General features: G+C 46.1%; 1 protein-coding gene across 1 annotated transcript in view; it reads right to left on the bottom strand.

The window, feature by feature from the left end:
* SLC7A5 (solute carrier family 7 member 5) overlaps positions 1–14885 on the bottom strand; it is a 55029-nt gene extending 40144 nt beyond the window's left edge. Inside the window, exon 1 of the mRNA XM_020989202.2 lies at positions 14215–14885. Coding sequence (XP_020844861.1) covers positions 14215–14797 — 583 coding nt within the window. The 5' untranslated portion in view covers positions 14798–14885. The remainder of the gene's footprint in view (positions 1–14214) is intronic.
* Between the last annotated feature and the right edge of the window lie 1324 nt (positions 14886–16209).

The following is a 16209-nucleotide window of genomic DNA, read 5'->3' as shown; positions in this document are numbered from 1 at the left end:
CCCATTTTACAGTTAAGGAACCGGAGGCAGACAGAGATTAAGTGACTTGCCCAAGGTCACAGCGGAACTCAAGTCTTCCTGACTCCAGGCCCGCTCAGCTGTTTTAGTTTGAACGAGCTGACCCTAAGGTTCCTCCCAGTTACAGAACTGGCCCTGGGACTTACAGAAAAGCACTCAGAGGAGGGAGTTCACATCGAGCCCAAGGAGTGCATGCCAACAACAGAATCCCAGCTCAGGTGGTGCTGCCTCCAAAGAACACAAACTGACAAGGTACTGGGGAGGAGGCCCAGGGAGAATCAGTTACCCTAACTGCCGTCAGCAGCACCAAAGGGTCATCTTACCAGGAAAGGGCAGCCTAACTCATGCTGGGCTAGGAGGGTGGGGTTGAGAACAGATGGGCTCACCTCTCAGCCCACAGCCCAAACTGCAGGGATGTTTGCCCATTTTAAAGAAGCAGGAGATTCTCAGGGTCCAAATAAGTTGGAACAAAGGCCCCATTCCCAGAATACTGCAGACAGAGGAGCCCTAGAGTCAGCTCTCAGGACCTTAAGAGCTTGGAGGGACTTTGCAAGGCCTTCAATTTTTACAAATGAAGAAAAAAGGCGCAGAGGTTACAGCATACGGTATTCCATAGCAGAGCCTGGATTCCAACCCAGGTCCTTAGATTCTATGCCTAGTGGGCTTTCAAGCGTCTCCTCATCTGCCAACAAATAAAAAGGGACCACCATGGAATCCAAAAGGCATGCACTTGGCTTCTACCTGGGGGCAGAAGTTGTTTTAAGGAGACTTTCCCTTAAAATAGGTGGCTTTTTCCCTATACCATCACAGAGCCTAGCTGGCAGGTGAAAAGGGGCATGGAAAAAAGTCATAGGATTCAGAGGTGGAAGAGATGTCCTAAAGGGTTAGAAGTCAAATTCTAATGCAAACTTCACCACTGAGGAAACGGAATCCCTGGGAAGTTAAGTGACTTAAGTCGCAGAGAGGTTAAGCAGTCAGCAGGTAGGATTTGAACCCATGTCCTCTGAATCCAATCTTCTTCTCACTACGTTAGGGAATCAGGAGAGAAAAGTCTGAAAACATAAAACAGATTCCCAAAAATGTAGACAGAGTCACAGTTAGTAGTCTCACATCAGGCCACTATCACAAGAAAGCAGGGGTGCTGGAGAGACAAATACAATAAAATAAGCAATCTCTACTCACAAGAAGCATACTATTCTAATAGGGGATATGACTAACTGTTGAGGCTGAAGTAATTTAAGACGTACCCTCCCTCACCTTAACAGATCTAAACCAGAATGACCCTTCTTTGGAGTAAAGGATCACAGAACCAGAAGGGACTTTCAAGCTCATATAAATCCCCTCACTGTACAGATGAGGAAAGTGAGGCCCAGAATGAGGAAATAGCATGTCAGAGACTACACGAGAGGAAACCAGGTTTACTGCCTCCAAATCCAATGTTCTTTCTACTACAATCCTATTCCATGGATGGTTGCCCCAAAACAGCCTCTTCCCAAACTCCCCAAGAGACATATTTTCTCGTATTTGCTGGCAGTGAAGAAAAGGGCTGAAGGACATTCATCCCTCTCCAATGTGCTCACTCTTAATTCACTTTGCATTTCCTAATTCAACCAGACTTGCCCCAGTTTTGAATTTGGCTTGACCAGTTTGTTTAAAAGGCCTAGCTCTGGAGCTATAGCTTAGGTGATGGGAAGTAGTGTGGAAAAGAAAGGGCTGCTCGTAAAGAGGTGCCCTGAGGATGAGGGCCAGGAGCTGCAAAACTAAAGGATGCTACTTACTAACTAACTTCAGTTAGGTCTGCCCCTTAGGACTGAGTCTGACACATAACAGCCCTTCCAACATGTCAAGGGAACCAGATTCATTCCTCCGTGTTGTCTTCTCCAGGCCCCAGGTCCTTCAAACAACCCTTGACCATGGGCCTCTTCACCATCTTGGATGTTCTAGATTTTCAATGCCCTTCTGAAATGTGGTCTCCAGAAGTGACTTGGGGGGAGTGGGGAGGTGTCACGGAATCCTTCTGTTCTGTAACATGAGGGGGCTACTCCAGATGACCTCTAAAGTTCCTTCTCATGTAAATGTAAAGCCTATGTCAGATTGTGTACCGTCTTGGGGAGGGTGGGGGGAGAAAAAGGGAGAAAAAATTTTCAACTCAAAAGCAAATGGAAAAAAAAATTTAAAAAAAATAAAAATTAAAGAGATTTGGAAAAATAAAAATAAAAAAAATAAAGTCCCTTCCCACTCTAAATCTACGATCCCATGATCCATAACATTACTATGAGGAAAGATACTGGACTAAGACATAGGAGAAACAGGTTCTCAACTTTATCTCTATAAAATGGGAATAAAAATCTCTACCCACTTTCCCTGGAGATGTGGGGTCAAAAGACAGACATTTAAGATGATATAGCATTTATTTATTATAATATTGGTATCTGAAAGAAACAGATATTCCACAGGTGACTATCTACCTTCCAGGCAATAGGTAAAACTGCCAGCTCAAGGTAAATGGGAATGGGAATGGCATGGGGGAAACACCTGAGAGAGGAAATCCATTTTACCTCATAACTTGCAGTTTAGAAAAACCACTGTCTTCTTTATGTAAATTTCTGACACTGTGCCACTGGTGGGACGGTAGTAGTACTTTTAACAAGTTCTGAATTGAGTAGTGACTCATATCAAAATCAAAACCAGGCAAGGACAGCCCTAGGCAATAGGGAAACATCAGTGTTTAACAGTAACAGGCTCATAAATATCAGATTTTGTAACTGCTGCGGAGGAAATGTGTTTGGTACATTGGGTTCAGGAACCCAATAAGAGCTTTACTGGTATTGAAAGAACTTGTTAGAGCTGAAGATATTTCTGTTTAAAAAAAAAAAAGTCCAACAAACGTTACTCATAGGACCACATTTTAAAAAGCATCTCAGTCATGGGGTTAAGTGGAAAATGTTGACGTTAAATAGTTCTATCCTGAAGTAAAATGTTACCTTTTCCCAGTCAAGTTCTTATTAGTAAGAAGCCCATTAGGAAGTCCAGTTGTCCCTCTCCAGTACTTCTTCAAAGCAAAACACTAGACTTGGAAGTCAAAAGACTCAGTGCTACATTTGAGTCCCAGGACCACCACTTTTAACTGTGTGTCCCTGGGCAAGTCACCTCATCTCCTTGGCCTCAGTTTCTTTATCACATAGTACTAAGAAATGACCAATATAATACTGGAACTAAATAAGATGTTTTCAAAAACGTTTTTAAAGAGTGGAATTTGTTAGCTCTATAAACTCAGATCCTACTTTCTAAAGGAGGCTCCCCCCTCCCTCATTCCCCTGCCAGAGCCCTCATAGAAAACTTCCATTCATACTACGTCTCACAGGAAGATTTATTTGCATGCTGTCTTCCCTGGGCAAGGACTGTGGTTTTTGCCTTCATTTGCACCCCCGGCACTTAGCCTAGTATCTGGCACATCGTGAGACCTTAATAGATACTTCTTGGGCAGTTAGTCTGACTGGATGCTCAATAACATGTTCACTGGGTCACAGGCGTTAGAGCCAAAAGGGACCTTAAGAAACACATTGTTGCTAGAGAAATGACAGGCAGAAATCACTAAAGCTTACATGGTTTCATCATCATGTGTAGTCATGACTGACTAATCTCATTTCCTTTTTGACCACATTAGTAGATCAGTAGTAGAACGTGGGAATGTTACAGACACAGCTTAGCTAGATGCCAGTAAAGTCTTTTTCCACATAGGCTAGACCAGAGGTGTCAAGACATGTGGCCCGAAAGTCACATGCGGCCCACAAATCCTCTCAAGTATGGCCAAATCAGATTGAAATGTAAGTGGGGAATATTTAACAAAAGAAACAAAAATATAACAAAACATAAATACTACAAACATATAAATAATGTTAATATAAAATTAAGTCCACATGCATCCCACAGGGATCCTTACACATAGATTAGTGGCTTCCCATTTCTATGTGAGTTTGAAACCACTGGGCTACACAGTAGGGAAGTTAAAATGGATTTGGATCTGGATGAATGACCAGAAACAAAGAGGAGCTTGATCAACAAGGAGCTGGCCATATAACATTTCCATCCATGACTTTACATGACAGTAAAGGTGGCATTTACAGATAACAAGAATATTGGAGGGTTAACTAAGACAAACAGACAGAATGCAAAAATTCAAACTGATTTAACAAGCATCATTGGGCCAGACACACTGGGGACACAAAAACAAAAAAGACAATTCCTGACCTCAAAGGCCTTCCCTCTCCAGAAAAATCCTGGCACTTATGATGAAAAATGCTCCCCACCACCTGAAAGAGAACTAATGGAGCCTGAGTACAGATTGAAGCATAATTTTTTCACTTTCTTTATTTATCTTGCTTTGTTTTTACAACACGGAAAAACATATGGAAATATGTTTTGCATGATTTCACATGTATAATTGATATCACATTTCTTGCCTTCTCAATGGGGTAGGGAAGGGAGGGATAGGAGGATGGGAGAGAACTCAAAACTCAAATTTAAAAAACAATGTTAAAAATAAATAATTGAATTCATTTATTAAAAAATGAAAGGAGAAAAAAAATGCATTGTTGTTAGGAAAAAACAAACAAGAAAGAGAAGGACTAAATAAAACCAAATATAACAGTAACTAGTTTGGGTTTGCATGTCAATGACAACATATGACTCAGGAGACAGGTCTAGACAGCAGTTCCTGTACAAATGATCAGAAGTACTCAAGCTCAGGAAGCCCATAAACGGCAAAGAAAGCATAGTGCCCAGCACATGGGAAGTACTGGTCCCACTGGACTATGCCCTGAACAGACTAGTCAGGAGTACTGAGGTCACTTCTGGGTACCACATTTCAGAGGAACACTGAAAAGCTCTAGTATCCAAGATGGCGAAAAGGTCAAAGACAGTGCTCAAGGGTCGTTTGTAGAACCTGGGGCCTGAAGAAGATGAGACTTAGGAAGGATGTATCTTGATGTATGGGAATATCTGTCATGTGTCTGACCTGTTCTACTTGGCCCCAAAGGCTAGAACTAGAAGAAAGGAGGTGGAAACTGCCAGAGAGTACAACTGTCCCCAAATAGCATAAGCTGCTTTGGGAGGTGGTTAGTTCCCAGTAGGAGGCAGTTACCTAGAAACAAATGGAGCCACATACTGCCCATTTATCCTAGTGAAAATAGGTGCCACACAGCCCAGCTCACCCTGTCTCAATAGCACCAAAATGTTACACTTTGGGGATCTGTCATGTTAAGGGAACTACTGTGTGTACCTATATACAGTTTCCATAGTCCTTGGCACCTGGGACTATCAGAGGCATGGGAAGAATGCTGGAGGCCAATGGTACAGGTCATAGAGGTCAAAGTGAGGCCTGAAGACATCTAAACATGAAGCTTCCTTATGCAAGCAGTAGGTGTTAGGTTGCGTAGAGGTCAAACTGTGGGGTCAAGGATAGTTCGAGTTCTATGAGGAGCTCAATTAAAGAAGCCCATGTAAGTTTACATGTACTGGACTGGCTTTAGGAGTGACCCTGCATTCAGAGTTAAATGTCTTCCCTCCTTGGTGGCTAAGTGCATCAGAGTTTTAAGCTACCACTGAGATACCTCTGTAGCCAGTGTCCTTACAACCACAGCCAACAAGACGGCCCAGTATGGTGGTGTACATCTTATACATGGAATGTTAACGACATGCTACTGAACTGGGGCTGGATTTCTCACACCAATGCCTTGACCTACACTCTCTCCCATAACTGTTACCTTGTAGTATGGGGAACCATTCTCACTACCCACCTTGGGTCATGTGCTTATGTGAAATGTTCCCAATCAATTAAGACTCAAATCCTATTATTTTTGCTTGACTTACCTGGAAGCAGGGAATGATGTTCACGTGCTGACTGATGGAGGCTGATTTCAGTTCTAATTATCCCCACTCTACCACACTCACACACTATTCATACCCCACCACAGGGTTCTCATAATGCCCTAAACCATCAGAGGCAAAAAGCCTGTAAGTCCATGCCTCAGAGTGACTGGGTCCAACTGTGTTTCCTTCACTAATACTTTGGGCTGGAATGTTTCCATATAGGATTTTTTAAATTGCAAATGACCTTAGGGATCACCTCTTACATGAATCACCTTGCTATACAGAACCTCCCTGGGTCGGCTACCCTCGGTGGATATGAAAGCCTTTGGTCACCAACATCAGTCACCATCTAAAGCGCTCAGGCCCACAAAAGATTAGGTGAAATGCCCACTGCCCAGTAGCCTGCTGTGTGCTAAGAACTTAGGAATACAGAACTCACTATCTCTACCCCAAACACAATGCAACAGAGATGAGGATTATATGAACACTGCCCCCAGTGCTTGCTTTTAAAAACAGATAGCATTTTTAAAAATACCAGAGCTTTGTAAATACTAAAGCTAATTAAAAAAAAACAAATACTCTCTTTGGCAGAAGGAAAAAGTCTTCTCTCCTCTTTGAAAAGTGATGCTACTTAGAGTGATCAGGGTAGATACCTCCAAATCTCTTTGGCAACAAATATTCACTCCTCTGTACTTTCCCCTCAAACCAACCTTCAAAGACCAAAGCAAAAATCCTAACTTTGAAATTCTCTAACTCTCTTACCCTCCAGATTTAATATCCCCATGGGGTCTTGGATGCATGCTAAAAATTAATGCTGGGAGCTAATTAATTGAGAATCGGCACTGTTTTCAAAGGTAAGACACTGGGCGCAGAGATGCAGAAAGCTCCCTTGTCCCCTGGCCCAACTACACTGCATGGGGGAGTTAAAAAGGAGAAAAAACAAAACAAACAAAAGGCCTGGATTCAAGGGTGAGGACTCAGATTTGAGCTTGGGGAAGACACTTCACTGCTTTGGGACTAGATCATTTTTAAGGTTCCTTCCACCTCCAAACTTCCTTGGAAACATTCTAAGCAGGGAGGGCCTTTGGACAGGAGCAGAGACAGCCACCTCCGAGCGCAGCCTCCAAGGCCTGTTCCCTGAGAAGCAGATGACTCGGGCACTGGTCTCTCCTTTTGGTAAGCCCTACTTTAGAGGGGTAATCCGAACCCCTGAGAATTAGCTTAGTCCTCTCTACCCTAAACACAACGGGAAGAAGAGAGGGACTATGTTAGCATAGGTGGTGCCTATCTTAAGTACAAGCTTCAAATACTAAACCTGGCCAGAAATCCATAAGTACCAAGCCTGGTAAACCTCAGTATCTTTTTGCTAAAGGGCCAAACTCTGGTCAGGTGATGCCCTGACGCCTAGGTGAAGCCTTAGAGCTACAATCACATTGATGTGGAATCTCCACCAGGACAGGCTGCCTCTTATACTACCTGGCAGTCTGCTTCACCTCTGTATAGAGGCTAATTACAATAGGATTAAGTCAGGTTCATCACTTCGAAGTTTTTCCCTCCAATGAGTGGACCTTTCTCACTGCAGAAACACCAGAGAACAGGAATGGAACTCCAATCCAATCCAGAGAGCATTTGATGAGCACTGATATTCCCAAAAGCATACCTCTGGGGGAACAGCCCATCTATGGGCAAGTTCAATTCCATGTTTTTAGCAAATTGAGCCCTAGATAAAAGCGCCATGATACTGTCAGCCCCTTAAAAAGAACCCATATGAAAACAACTGTCTCAATAGTTGTCGATACCATGTGACATCCAGAGGCGCAGGCACTGTGGGGTGGACTGGCTAGAGGGCTGGCCTCAGTCACGGAATTCCCAAGTCCTGTCTCTGAAACATCCTGACCGTGAGATGCTGGGCAAAGGCTCCTGCTCTCGGGCCTGGTTCATTACCAGTAAGAGGGTAGAGCTGGACAAGAAGAGTATGAAATGCCTGCTGATGCACGGAATGGCTTGTGCTATACTCTGAAGGCTTAATGAGAAAAAGCAGCTGGGAAAGGGGGGGAATCAAGGACACACTTCATCCAATTCAACAGACAAGCTGCAGGAAAAGTTAACCTTGGTGCCTCAGCCCATTAATCCAAAGTTTCCTTTTCTGCCACAGTTATTTTTGGAGTCCACATTTATTCTTACTAATAGCTGTCCTGATAAGAAGTCTGCCTTTGTGCAGAATCTGAGTCAACTGGACAGAGGAATTCATTAAACTGTGGTTAACCTTCACAGTCCTTGTGAGGAAGAGTTGTATGTGTCCCCTCACCAACTTCCATACAACACCCCCACCCCACAGGACAATTCTCCTGACATTCTGATCACTAATTGGCACTCCCAGGCCTGTGGAAGAAAGGGTTTTTAGTTAACAGAAGAGGGGACAATGTGGGAGTTAGAGTTAGTGGGATGGATGGTCTGAAATCCCATAACGGATCCTTTATCTCAGACTAGCTATAAGGTTTTCAAAGTGCTTTAGAAACATTATTTTATCTGATCAACACAAAGCCAAGCCCATGTAACTTTTCAAGAGAGCAGTAAAAGAAAGCTTTCCATGGTGGGACATGCCCAGAATGCCAGAAGGAGGTACAAAAATCCAACAGAAACAAGCCTGTTAAGGCCATAAAATAAGTTTTCAAAGAGATGCCACTCTGGCACATCAAACAGAAGGCAAAGGCTCTGTGAGTTGGGAATGCAGGGCATTTGTGAAACCATCAAATGGCATTGAAAGCTTTGGGTTAGGATTAGGCTCAGGAATGGCAGGGATTCATTTTCTTTTCTCAAATTTAATTCATGTGGAGAGCCTAGGTCCTTTCAGGCCTCACATGCAATGTGAAGTGAATCGGCAATGACCCAGGGGCTTCAGCTCAACTGTAAGTCGCAACACTTTAAAAAGAAATGGAGGGAGGGAGGGAGAGGAGGAAGGAAGGAAGGAAAAGACAGACAGACAAAGAAAAGAAAGAGTAATAAAAGGATAATGCAAGATCAAGAGCCAGCAATTCCAATGTTTTTAAAATCTGCAAAGTGCTTTACAGATTCCATTTCATTATCACAACAGCCCTATCAAGGAAATGTTATCATTATTCCCAATTTAAGATATGTTTCCAGACCTGTAATTCCTTATGAAGAACTCTCAGTGATGGAAGTCCCTCTACCAATACAGACTGGCACTCTGCCCCAAGCCACCCACACCAGAGCCCCTGCAGGAGATAAAGCTGGGGCACCACCTCAGGACTGGCTCCAGTCCTGCTTTAACCTGAGGTTATTATGTCTTCTGCACTCCACAAGCCTCCCACATATTGTGACATTTATGTCATAATCATTTATCCATATGGTTTATAAAGCATATAATCCAAGGAGATTGGACAGAGTGGTCCAATATACATCGAAACACATAGAGCAGACCCTTCTGTGGTTGCAAGGGACTTACTGGGAACAAAGCAAATGCCTCTGGACTGTGCAGTAGCTAAACCAATCATGGTACCTGAGTGTCACAGAATGTGACAGCACCAAGAATTCAGAGCAGCCCAAGAACAAGCCAGCCAGAAGTTTCTTCCCCCTCCTGAAGCTCACACATACGCTCATCTGCCCGCCTAAGGATCTGACTTTTAGACCAGTCTTCAATGTCACTCTCCTCCTTTTCAGCAGCTGTACCTTGCCCGTGGCTGTATCTCACAAGCTTTCGGTGGCATCAAGGCTCTCCATGATGGGGCCCCACTGCCCTCTTCTAGCCTCATCTGACAGTTCCTCCAGCTAACCCAATCTAGAGAGGATGTGTCGGAATAGGAGCCTGTGGTGGTAGACAAGGCACTGGAGCGAGAAAGACCTGGGTTCAAATCCTGACCCTAAGCAGTCATTCCACATCCCTGAGCGTCAGTTCCTTCATCTAATAAGCCTCTAAGGCCCCTTCCAGCTCCCCTACATTCACACACCCTAGCTTACTCTTTGAAATGCTTCTGTCTAATTCTACCTCTCCTTGGAGCATCAAATTAAATACCACCTTTTTTTCTATCCTCCCATCTACTCTATATCTCGGGGCCACCAAATATATCACGTACCTCTTACTACACTGGCATACCTCAGCACCCCAAATGGACTAAAACAAAGGACGTGGTACCTTCAAGTTTAGCTTTGACATCAAATGCTTTCATTGTCTTTTAGTTACAATCAGGAGTGGTTTTCTTACAATTTTTAAAAAGAACAATTTTTTTTTTCTGTCAAGCATGTTCTACTGGTACTTTTTCTGGGACCCATCAAAGTACACATCAGTACACATGCTTCCTGACTCTCAGCAGAAACAGGGTGTGTTATAGATTACAAAAACAAACACTGAGTGTGCTTTTATCAAACAAGGCCAAATATGTTGATTAATTTTGCTTGACCTTATCTGTTAACAAGGGATGGTTCGGGGGGGGGGTGTTATTGGAAAATGACAGTAAAACATTTATAATTTTTTTTAAAATACCAAGTCACCATTCCTAATTCTACAGAATTTGGCAGACTCTAGGTCTTGGGCTAGATAAGGACTTCCGTAGAAGGAGCAAGTCCTACATGGACGAGGGCAGAATTAGGAATGGAGATCTGGGGGCTCCACTAGGTGCTTGTTTACCGACTTGCCAGATCACCTCTTTCTAGTTTCTCTTTGGCAATAACACAATATGGTGACATCTGTAAACCATCTGTAAAACCTTCTGGATTCTCTTTAAAAGACACAGCCCTGCAAGTCATGAGATGGGCAGAAATCAAAATTAAATGCTACTTGGGGGAAGATAAAAATTTGAATAAATAAAACAAGTCTTCCAGGAAATCCCTAAAAGAAAGAAAAATCTTAAAGTTCTAATAAAGACAAACTCTTCTGGAAGGGTTCCTCTTCCTTCAAACATTCAGTATTTTTAAATGCTAAATAAGTGCCACATTTTTACCCAATTGCAATTTCTTGACAGGTCTTTTCTAAAATTTCCTGACAACTCCTACTTGCTACCAGCCAGAGTGCTGATTTTTTTATTTGGATGGCTACATCTTAAATTAAGCCTTAGATCCTTACTAGCCATAGGACCCTGGGCAAGTCACTGGTATGCTCATGGGTGAAATGGGGACAGCAGTAATGGTAACCATCTCCAAGGGTTATTGTGAGGATCCAAGGAGATAATTTCTAAAGACTTTACAAACCTTAAAGTGTTATATAAATGCTAGCAATTATCTTTTTAGGTCTTCATACAGGCTTTTTCAACCTTAAAAAGAATTGAAAAATTTTAAAACAAAAAAATTAAATAAAATAAAACTACCAGCACAATTACATGTCAGAAACATCCAGTGGCTCCCTGCTGTCTTTAGAATGAAACATCAGCTCTGATTTGTGGCACTGTAAGACTGTCCAGCCATGGGGCTTTAATCTAGACTCACTGCTCCCCAGCTTAAAGCAGCTACTTGTCTAGCCTGGCTCTCCCTAGCAGTGACCCAAACATCACAGCTCCCTCCATCCGTCTGCCAAAATCTGTGTGTTCCTTCCAAGGCCCAGCCTCAGGAAGCATCCCCTTCAATCAGCAAATACTCCCCGACTATCTCCCAAATTCCTTACATGTTCCTCTCTTTGGCCCCTTTATACAGCTTTTATACAGCTCCCTGGGTACACAAAGTACCTCGCCACCCTCACACACGCTAGTGCTACGTAAATTGGACACTACTTAAAGGCGTAGACTCTGTATGTGCAGAGCTTTGAAGGAAATCAAAAGCACTGGATTGTCAGGGGGTGCACAATCAAAAGAGCCAATCCTGAGTGAATGGCTTTTCTTCAGAATGCCTGGGAGCTTCCTAAATGGTCATGCCCTGAAACTGGACATGTAACTGCAAAGACCAGAGAGTTAATGCTGCAGCTGAAGAGCCCTGGATTCCACAAAGAACCTAGGTTCAAATCTCAGCTTTTTCCCCTTGTGACCTGAGGCAGGTCACTTACCTGTGAGATGCTGGACAAATCATTTATATAGGGATTTACATAGAGGTCTGCCAGGTGACACAGTGGATAGAGCACTGGACTTAGATTCAGACACCCAAGTTTAAATATGCTCTCCAACACTTACTGGCTGTGTGAATCTGGGAATTCACTTAACCTCTTTCTGCCTCAGTTTCCTCATCTGTAAAAAGAAGATAATAACAGCACCTATCATCCAGGGTTGCTGTGAGGATAAAAAGAGATTTGTAAGTTGCTATATAACTGGCTGCTATTATTATTAGCACCTCCTTTGAATCTCAGTCTCCTCATCTATCAAATGAGAGGATCGGACTAAGTGTCCTCTAAGGTCCTATGACCAAATAAAGCCTACGTATTCTATGGCACCTGGCTACAGTACCATCTATACGGCCTCCAGAGAAAGAAAATCCTTGAGACAAATCCATTCTGTCTGGAGTTTTTTCCCCATTCTCAGGAAGGGAGTGTGACATCCCATGTTCAGCACTGTATTTTTTTCCTGCCTTCCTTTGGTTCTCCCCAAACAAAATACTAGGATCTATGTCTTAGTTTAATTTAGGATAATTTCTAAGACTCAGCTAAGACAAGAAAACCATCAACAACCACAAAGGTTGTTTTTATCCTTAAATCCCAAGTTAACAAGTCTAGACAAGCTGATTTTGAGCCCTCCGCCTCCCTAAAGGCGGGAAGAACAGGTAGAAAGGTGACCAAACTCACTGTCACTGGGACTTCTCTTCCAGGGACAGTCAGTACCTCTCTCTTCCACACCTACCTCTAAAATAGAATAGAAAATTCTGCAGCTCAAAAGCAAAAAACAAACAAACCAAAAAAACCAGTTTCCCTCTCTTCAAAAAAAAAATCACCAATATTGTCCATCACACAGTAAAAAACCCACCAAGCCTGCCAGTTTCTTCCAGAAAAAGGGAGCCCTATAGCAGCCTTTGGCAAGGTAAGAGAGAATCAGGTTTATATCCTCGTTCTTCATGATAAGAAGTAAATGGGGTGACTGGCCTGAGAGGCGCAGAATGAAGAGCAAAAAATCCAGATACAGCAAAGAGGAAAGAACAAGTGTCTCGAGGCTAAGAGGAGCAGCAGTATCCCACACATTTTAAGGGGACTACAACAGCGCCAAAGTTTAAAGAAAAAGGGCCAATCTATGATCAAGGATCATTCCTTGCCATGGAAGAAGACCCAGGCTGGGCCAATGGAATTCTTCCTCTATGCTTATTATTTCCTGTAAGAATGGATGCTCCTGGAGGAGAAGGGGCTATTCTGCTTGTCTTTGCATCCCCAGCCAGGATTCGTAAGACACAGTACTTGGCCCCCTCTAAGAGTTTAATTAAGCAAATGGTTGTGGACTGACTACTCCATCCATCCATCAGGTCCTTCAGCCACACAGAACCACACGTCTGAGGGGCAGTGTCCAGAGGGTCAGATAAAAGATGGGGTCTCAGAGTGGAATCACTGCACATGGGCATCTCACAAGCATGGCTATCCATGGGATAGAGAGTGACAGAACAAATAAAGTGCTTACTGTGGAGAGGGAAGGAAGAAGGGTGATAATCAGTCAACTAGGATTTATTAAGCAGAGAGGGAAAGGAGTCAGTCATTCATCGGAGCATTTAATTAAGCTTTACTATGGGGGTGGAGGAATTGGTTGTTTGGAAAGCATTTATTATGGGGGGGTGAGTCAGTCACTTAGTTGGCCTTTATTGGGAGCTTACTGGGGGAAAGAGAGGGGGTGAGAGGAGGGGAAGGAGGAGGAGGAGGAGAAAGAAGGAGGATAGGGGAGAGGGAGGAGGTGGGGGGAGAAAGGAAAAGAGAAGGAGGACAGAAGTCCCTCAGTTGCTGGTCCGCCAGCCAGTACTGCTCAGGTAACTTACTGGGAGGCTGCCAAGTCAGCCGGTTCTCTAGCTGCCTAGTCACCAGCATCTATGAGGAACTAACTGTGCTGGGGGTGGGTGGGGGGAATGGAGGCGTTTGTCTCTCCTTGGTTCATTCATTCTCAGCTGGCCATGAGGGATTGGGTGCTGGGAGGGGGAAGGGGATCTAGGGTGCCATGATCATTCATTCTTAACCTGCCCTGGGGGGTGGGGCCCGCTAATCATTCATTCATCCTTACCCAGCCCTCACGGGGGGGGCACTTTCTGGGGGTGCGCTAATCATTCATTCATCCTTACCCAGCCCTCACGGCGGGGGGGCACTTTCTGGGGGTGCGCTGATCATTCATTCATCCTTAGCCCGTCCTCACCGGCCGGAGGCGGCAGCGAGGCTCCCTCCCCGGCGGCCGCCTCCCCCCACTCCTGCCCCGGCCCTTCACTCACGCACGCAGAGGCAGGCCACCAGCTTGGCCGCGTCCTCGGGCACCGGGCAGCTGGGGAAGAGCGGCTTGAGCAGGTACGTGGCGAAGACGAGCGCCACGATGTACTGCGACGAGGGCCGGATGATGAGCAGCTCCACCCAGAGCTTGAGGAAGGCAGGCAGCGGCCCGTAGACCTCGAGCATGTACGCGTAGTCGCCGCCGGACTTGGTGATGGTGGTGCCCAGCTCGGCGTAGCAGAGCGCGCCCACGATGGAGAAGACGCCGCAGGCGGCCCACACGACGAGCGCCAGGCCGGGCGAGCCGGCCTCCTTTAGCACGCCCGTGGGCGCCACGAAGATGCCCGAGCCGATGATGGTGCCCAGGATGATGGCCACGCCGTTGAGCAGCGTGATGGAGCGCTGCAGGGTCACGCCCTCGTCGTCCCCGCGCCCGTCGCCGCCGCCGCCGCCGCCGCCGTTCCGCCGCCGCAGCATCTTCTCCCGGGACTCGGAGTCCTCGTCGGGCCCCGGGCCGGCCCCGGCGCCCGGGCCGGCGGCGGCGGCGGGAGGGCCGGCAGAGCGGCGCTGGTGCGGCGCGCTGGTCATGCGGCGGCCGGGTGCGTGCGGAGCGGCGGCGGCAGCGGCGGAACGGCGGGAGTGCGGCGGCACAGCGGGGCCGGTGGTCTGGGAAGGAGGGAGGGACGGAGGGAGGAGCGAGGGAGGGAGGGACGAGGCCGGGAGGCGCGGCGGCGGTGCGGCTGATGCGGCTGCGCCCGCCCTTTTGTATCCCGAGCCTGGCGCCGGGGGCGGGGGCGGGGTCGCGCACCTCCTACAGGTGCGGGGCGCGCGTTCCCCCTCCCGCTCTAGGCCCCGCCCACCGCGCGACCTGGGGCTGGGGAGGGCTGGGGAGGGGGCTGCGCTCCGGCGGTGCTGTGGCGCCCTATAGCGGCCGGGGTGGGGGGCGGGCGCCCGCGCTGCTCTGCGGACCGAGCTGGAGCACATGGCGCCACTCCCTTGCCCCTCCCCCCCCCGCCGGCGCAGCCCGCGCGGAGCCGGGGCACCTTCCCCTGCCCCGCCCCCACCCCACCCCCCCTCCCGAGGCCACATGGAGGCATTACTGCCCCCAGCCACGAACTTCTGCCGGGTGGAAAGCGATTGGATGGGGCGGGAGGGGGGAGATAAATGAGGAGTGCTATGAGGGGACCCTTAGTGTGGACATGAGCGAGAAAACGAGAAAAAGGCTTGGGGAAGGGGAGAGAAGGGGAGGGGCGCTATGGGGGGGCCCCTAGTATTGGTATTAATAAGAAAAGGGGAGAGGAAGAATAAGAAAACGAGAAAAGAACGTGGATGGAGGGGGACAATAAATGAGGAGCGCCGTAAGGGGGACCCTGGTATTGAAATTAATGAGAAAAGGACTTCGATAAGGGGAGGGAAGTGTTGACTTTAACATGGAAATAGGAAAAAAATAGATTAATATTAGAATTAACATTAGAATGAAAACTTCTTGAGACTTGTGGAGTCCTGAGAGGGCGCCGTAACTCTTTATCTTCTATTCTGTTCTGCTAACTTAGATTATCAAGTTTTTAGTAACTGCTTGATCAAGTCACTTAAGTTCATTTAAGAAACATTTATCAAAAACTTGTCAGTCAGTAAGGATCTATTAAGCATTGTGCTAAGCTCTGGGCTCTCCCTTTGATTTTTCCAAATGACTGGGAACGCAAAAACGTATGTGTATAACGCCCCCAGCCCGCCAGAAATTTTCATTCTACTCTGATCTTATTCTCAGAAATTACGAATATATCCACCCCGAATTGAACAACTTACCCACAGTCATACACCTAGTCAGTGTGGGAATCAAAGCTCAAACCCAGCCAAATAAAACTCCCTCGAGTCCAAGGCACTTCTGCTAGACCCCCTGGGCCACTCGATGATGTTTCTAAAAAGGATGTGCAATTCTAAATGATCACAGTTCTGCAGCCCGGCCAAGAGTCTCTTTGATCCCTGGACATCAGAGACAC

Source organism: Phascolarctos cinereus, unplaced genomic scaffold (assembly GCF_003287225.1).
Source record: "Phascolarctos cinereus isolate Bilbo 61053 unplaced genomic scaffold, phaCin_HiC Scaffold_2;HRSCAF=192, whole genome shotgun sequence".
In the NCBI taxonomy this organism is placed as follows: Eukaryota; Metazoa; Chordata; class Mammalia; order Diprotodontia; family Phascolarctidae; genus Phascolarctos; species Phascolarctos cinereus.
The sequence above is the reverse complement of the archived record's forward strand: the minus strand, read 5'-3'. Positions and strand labels throughout refer to the sequence as shown.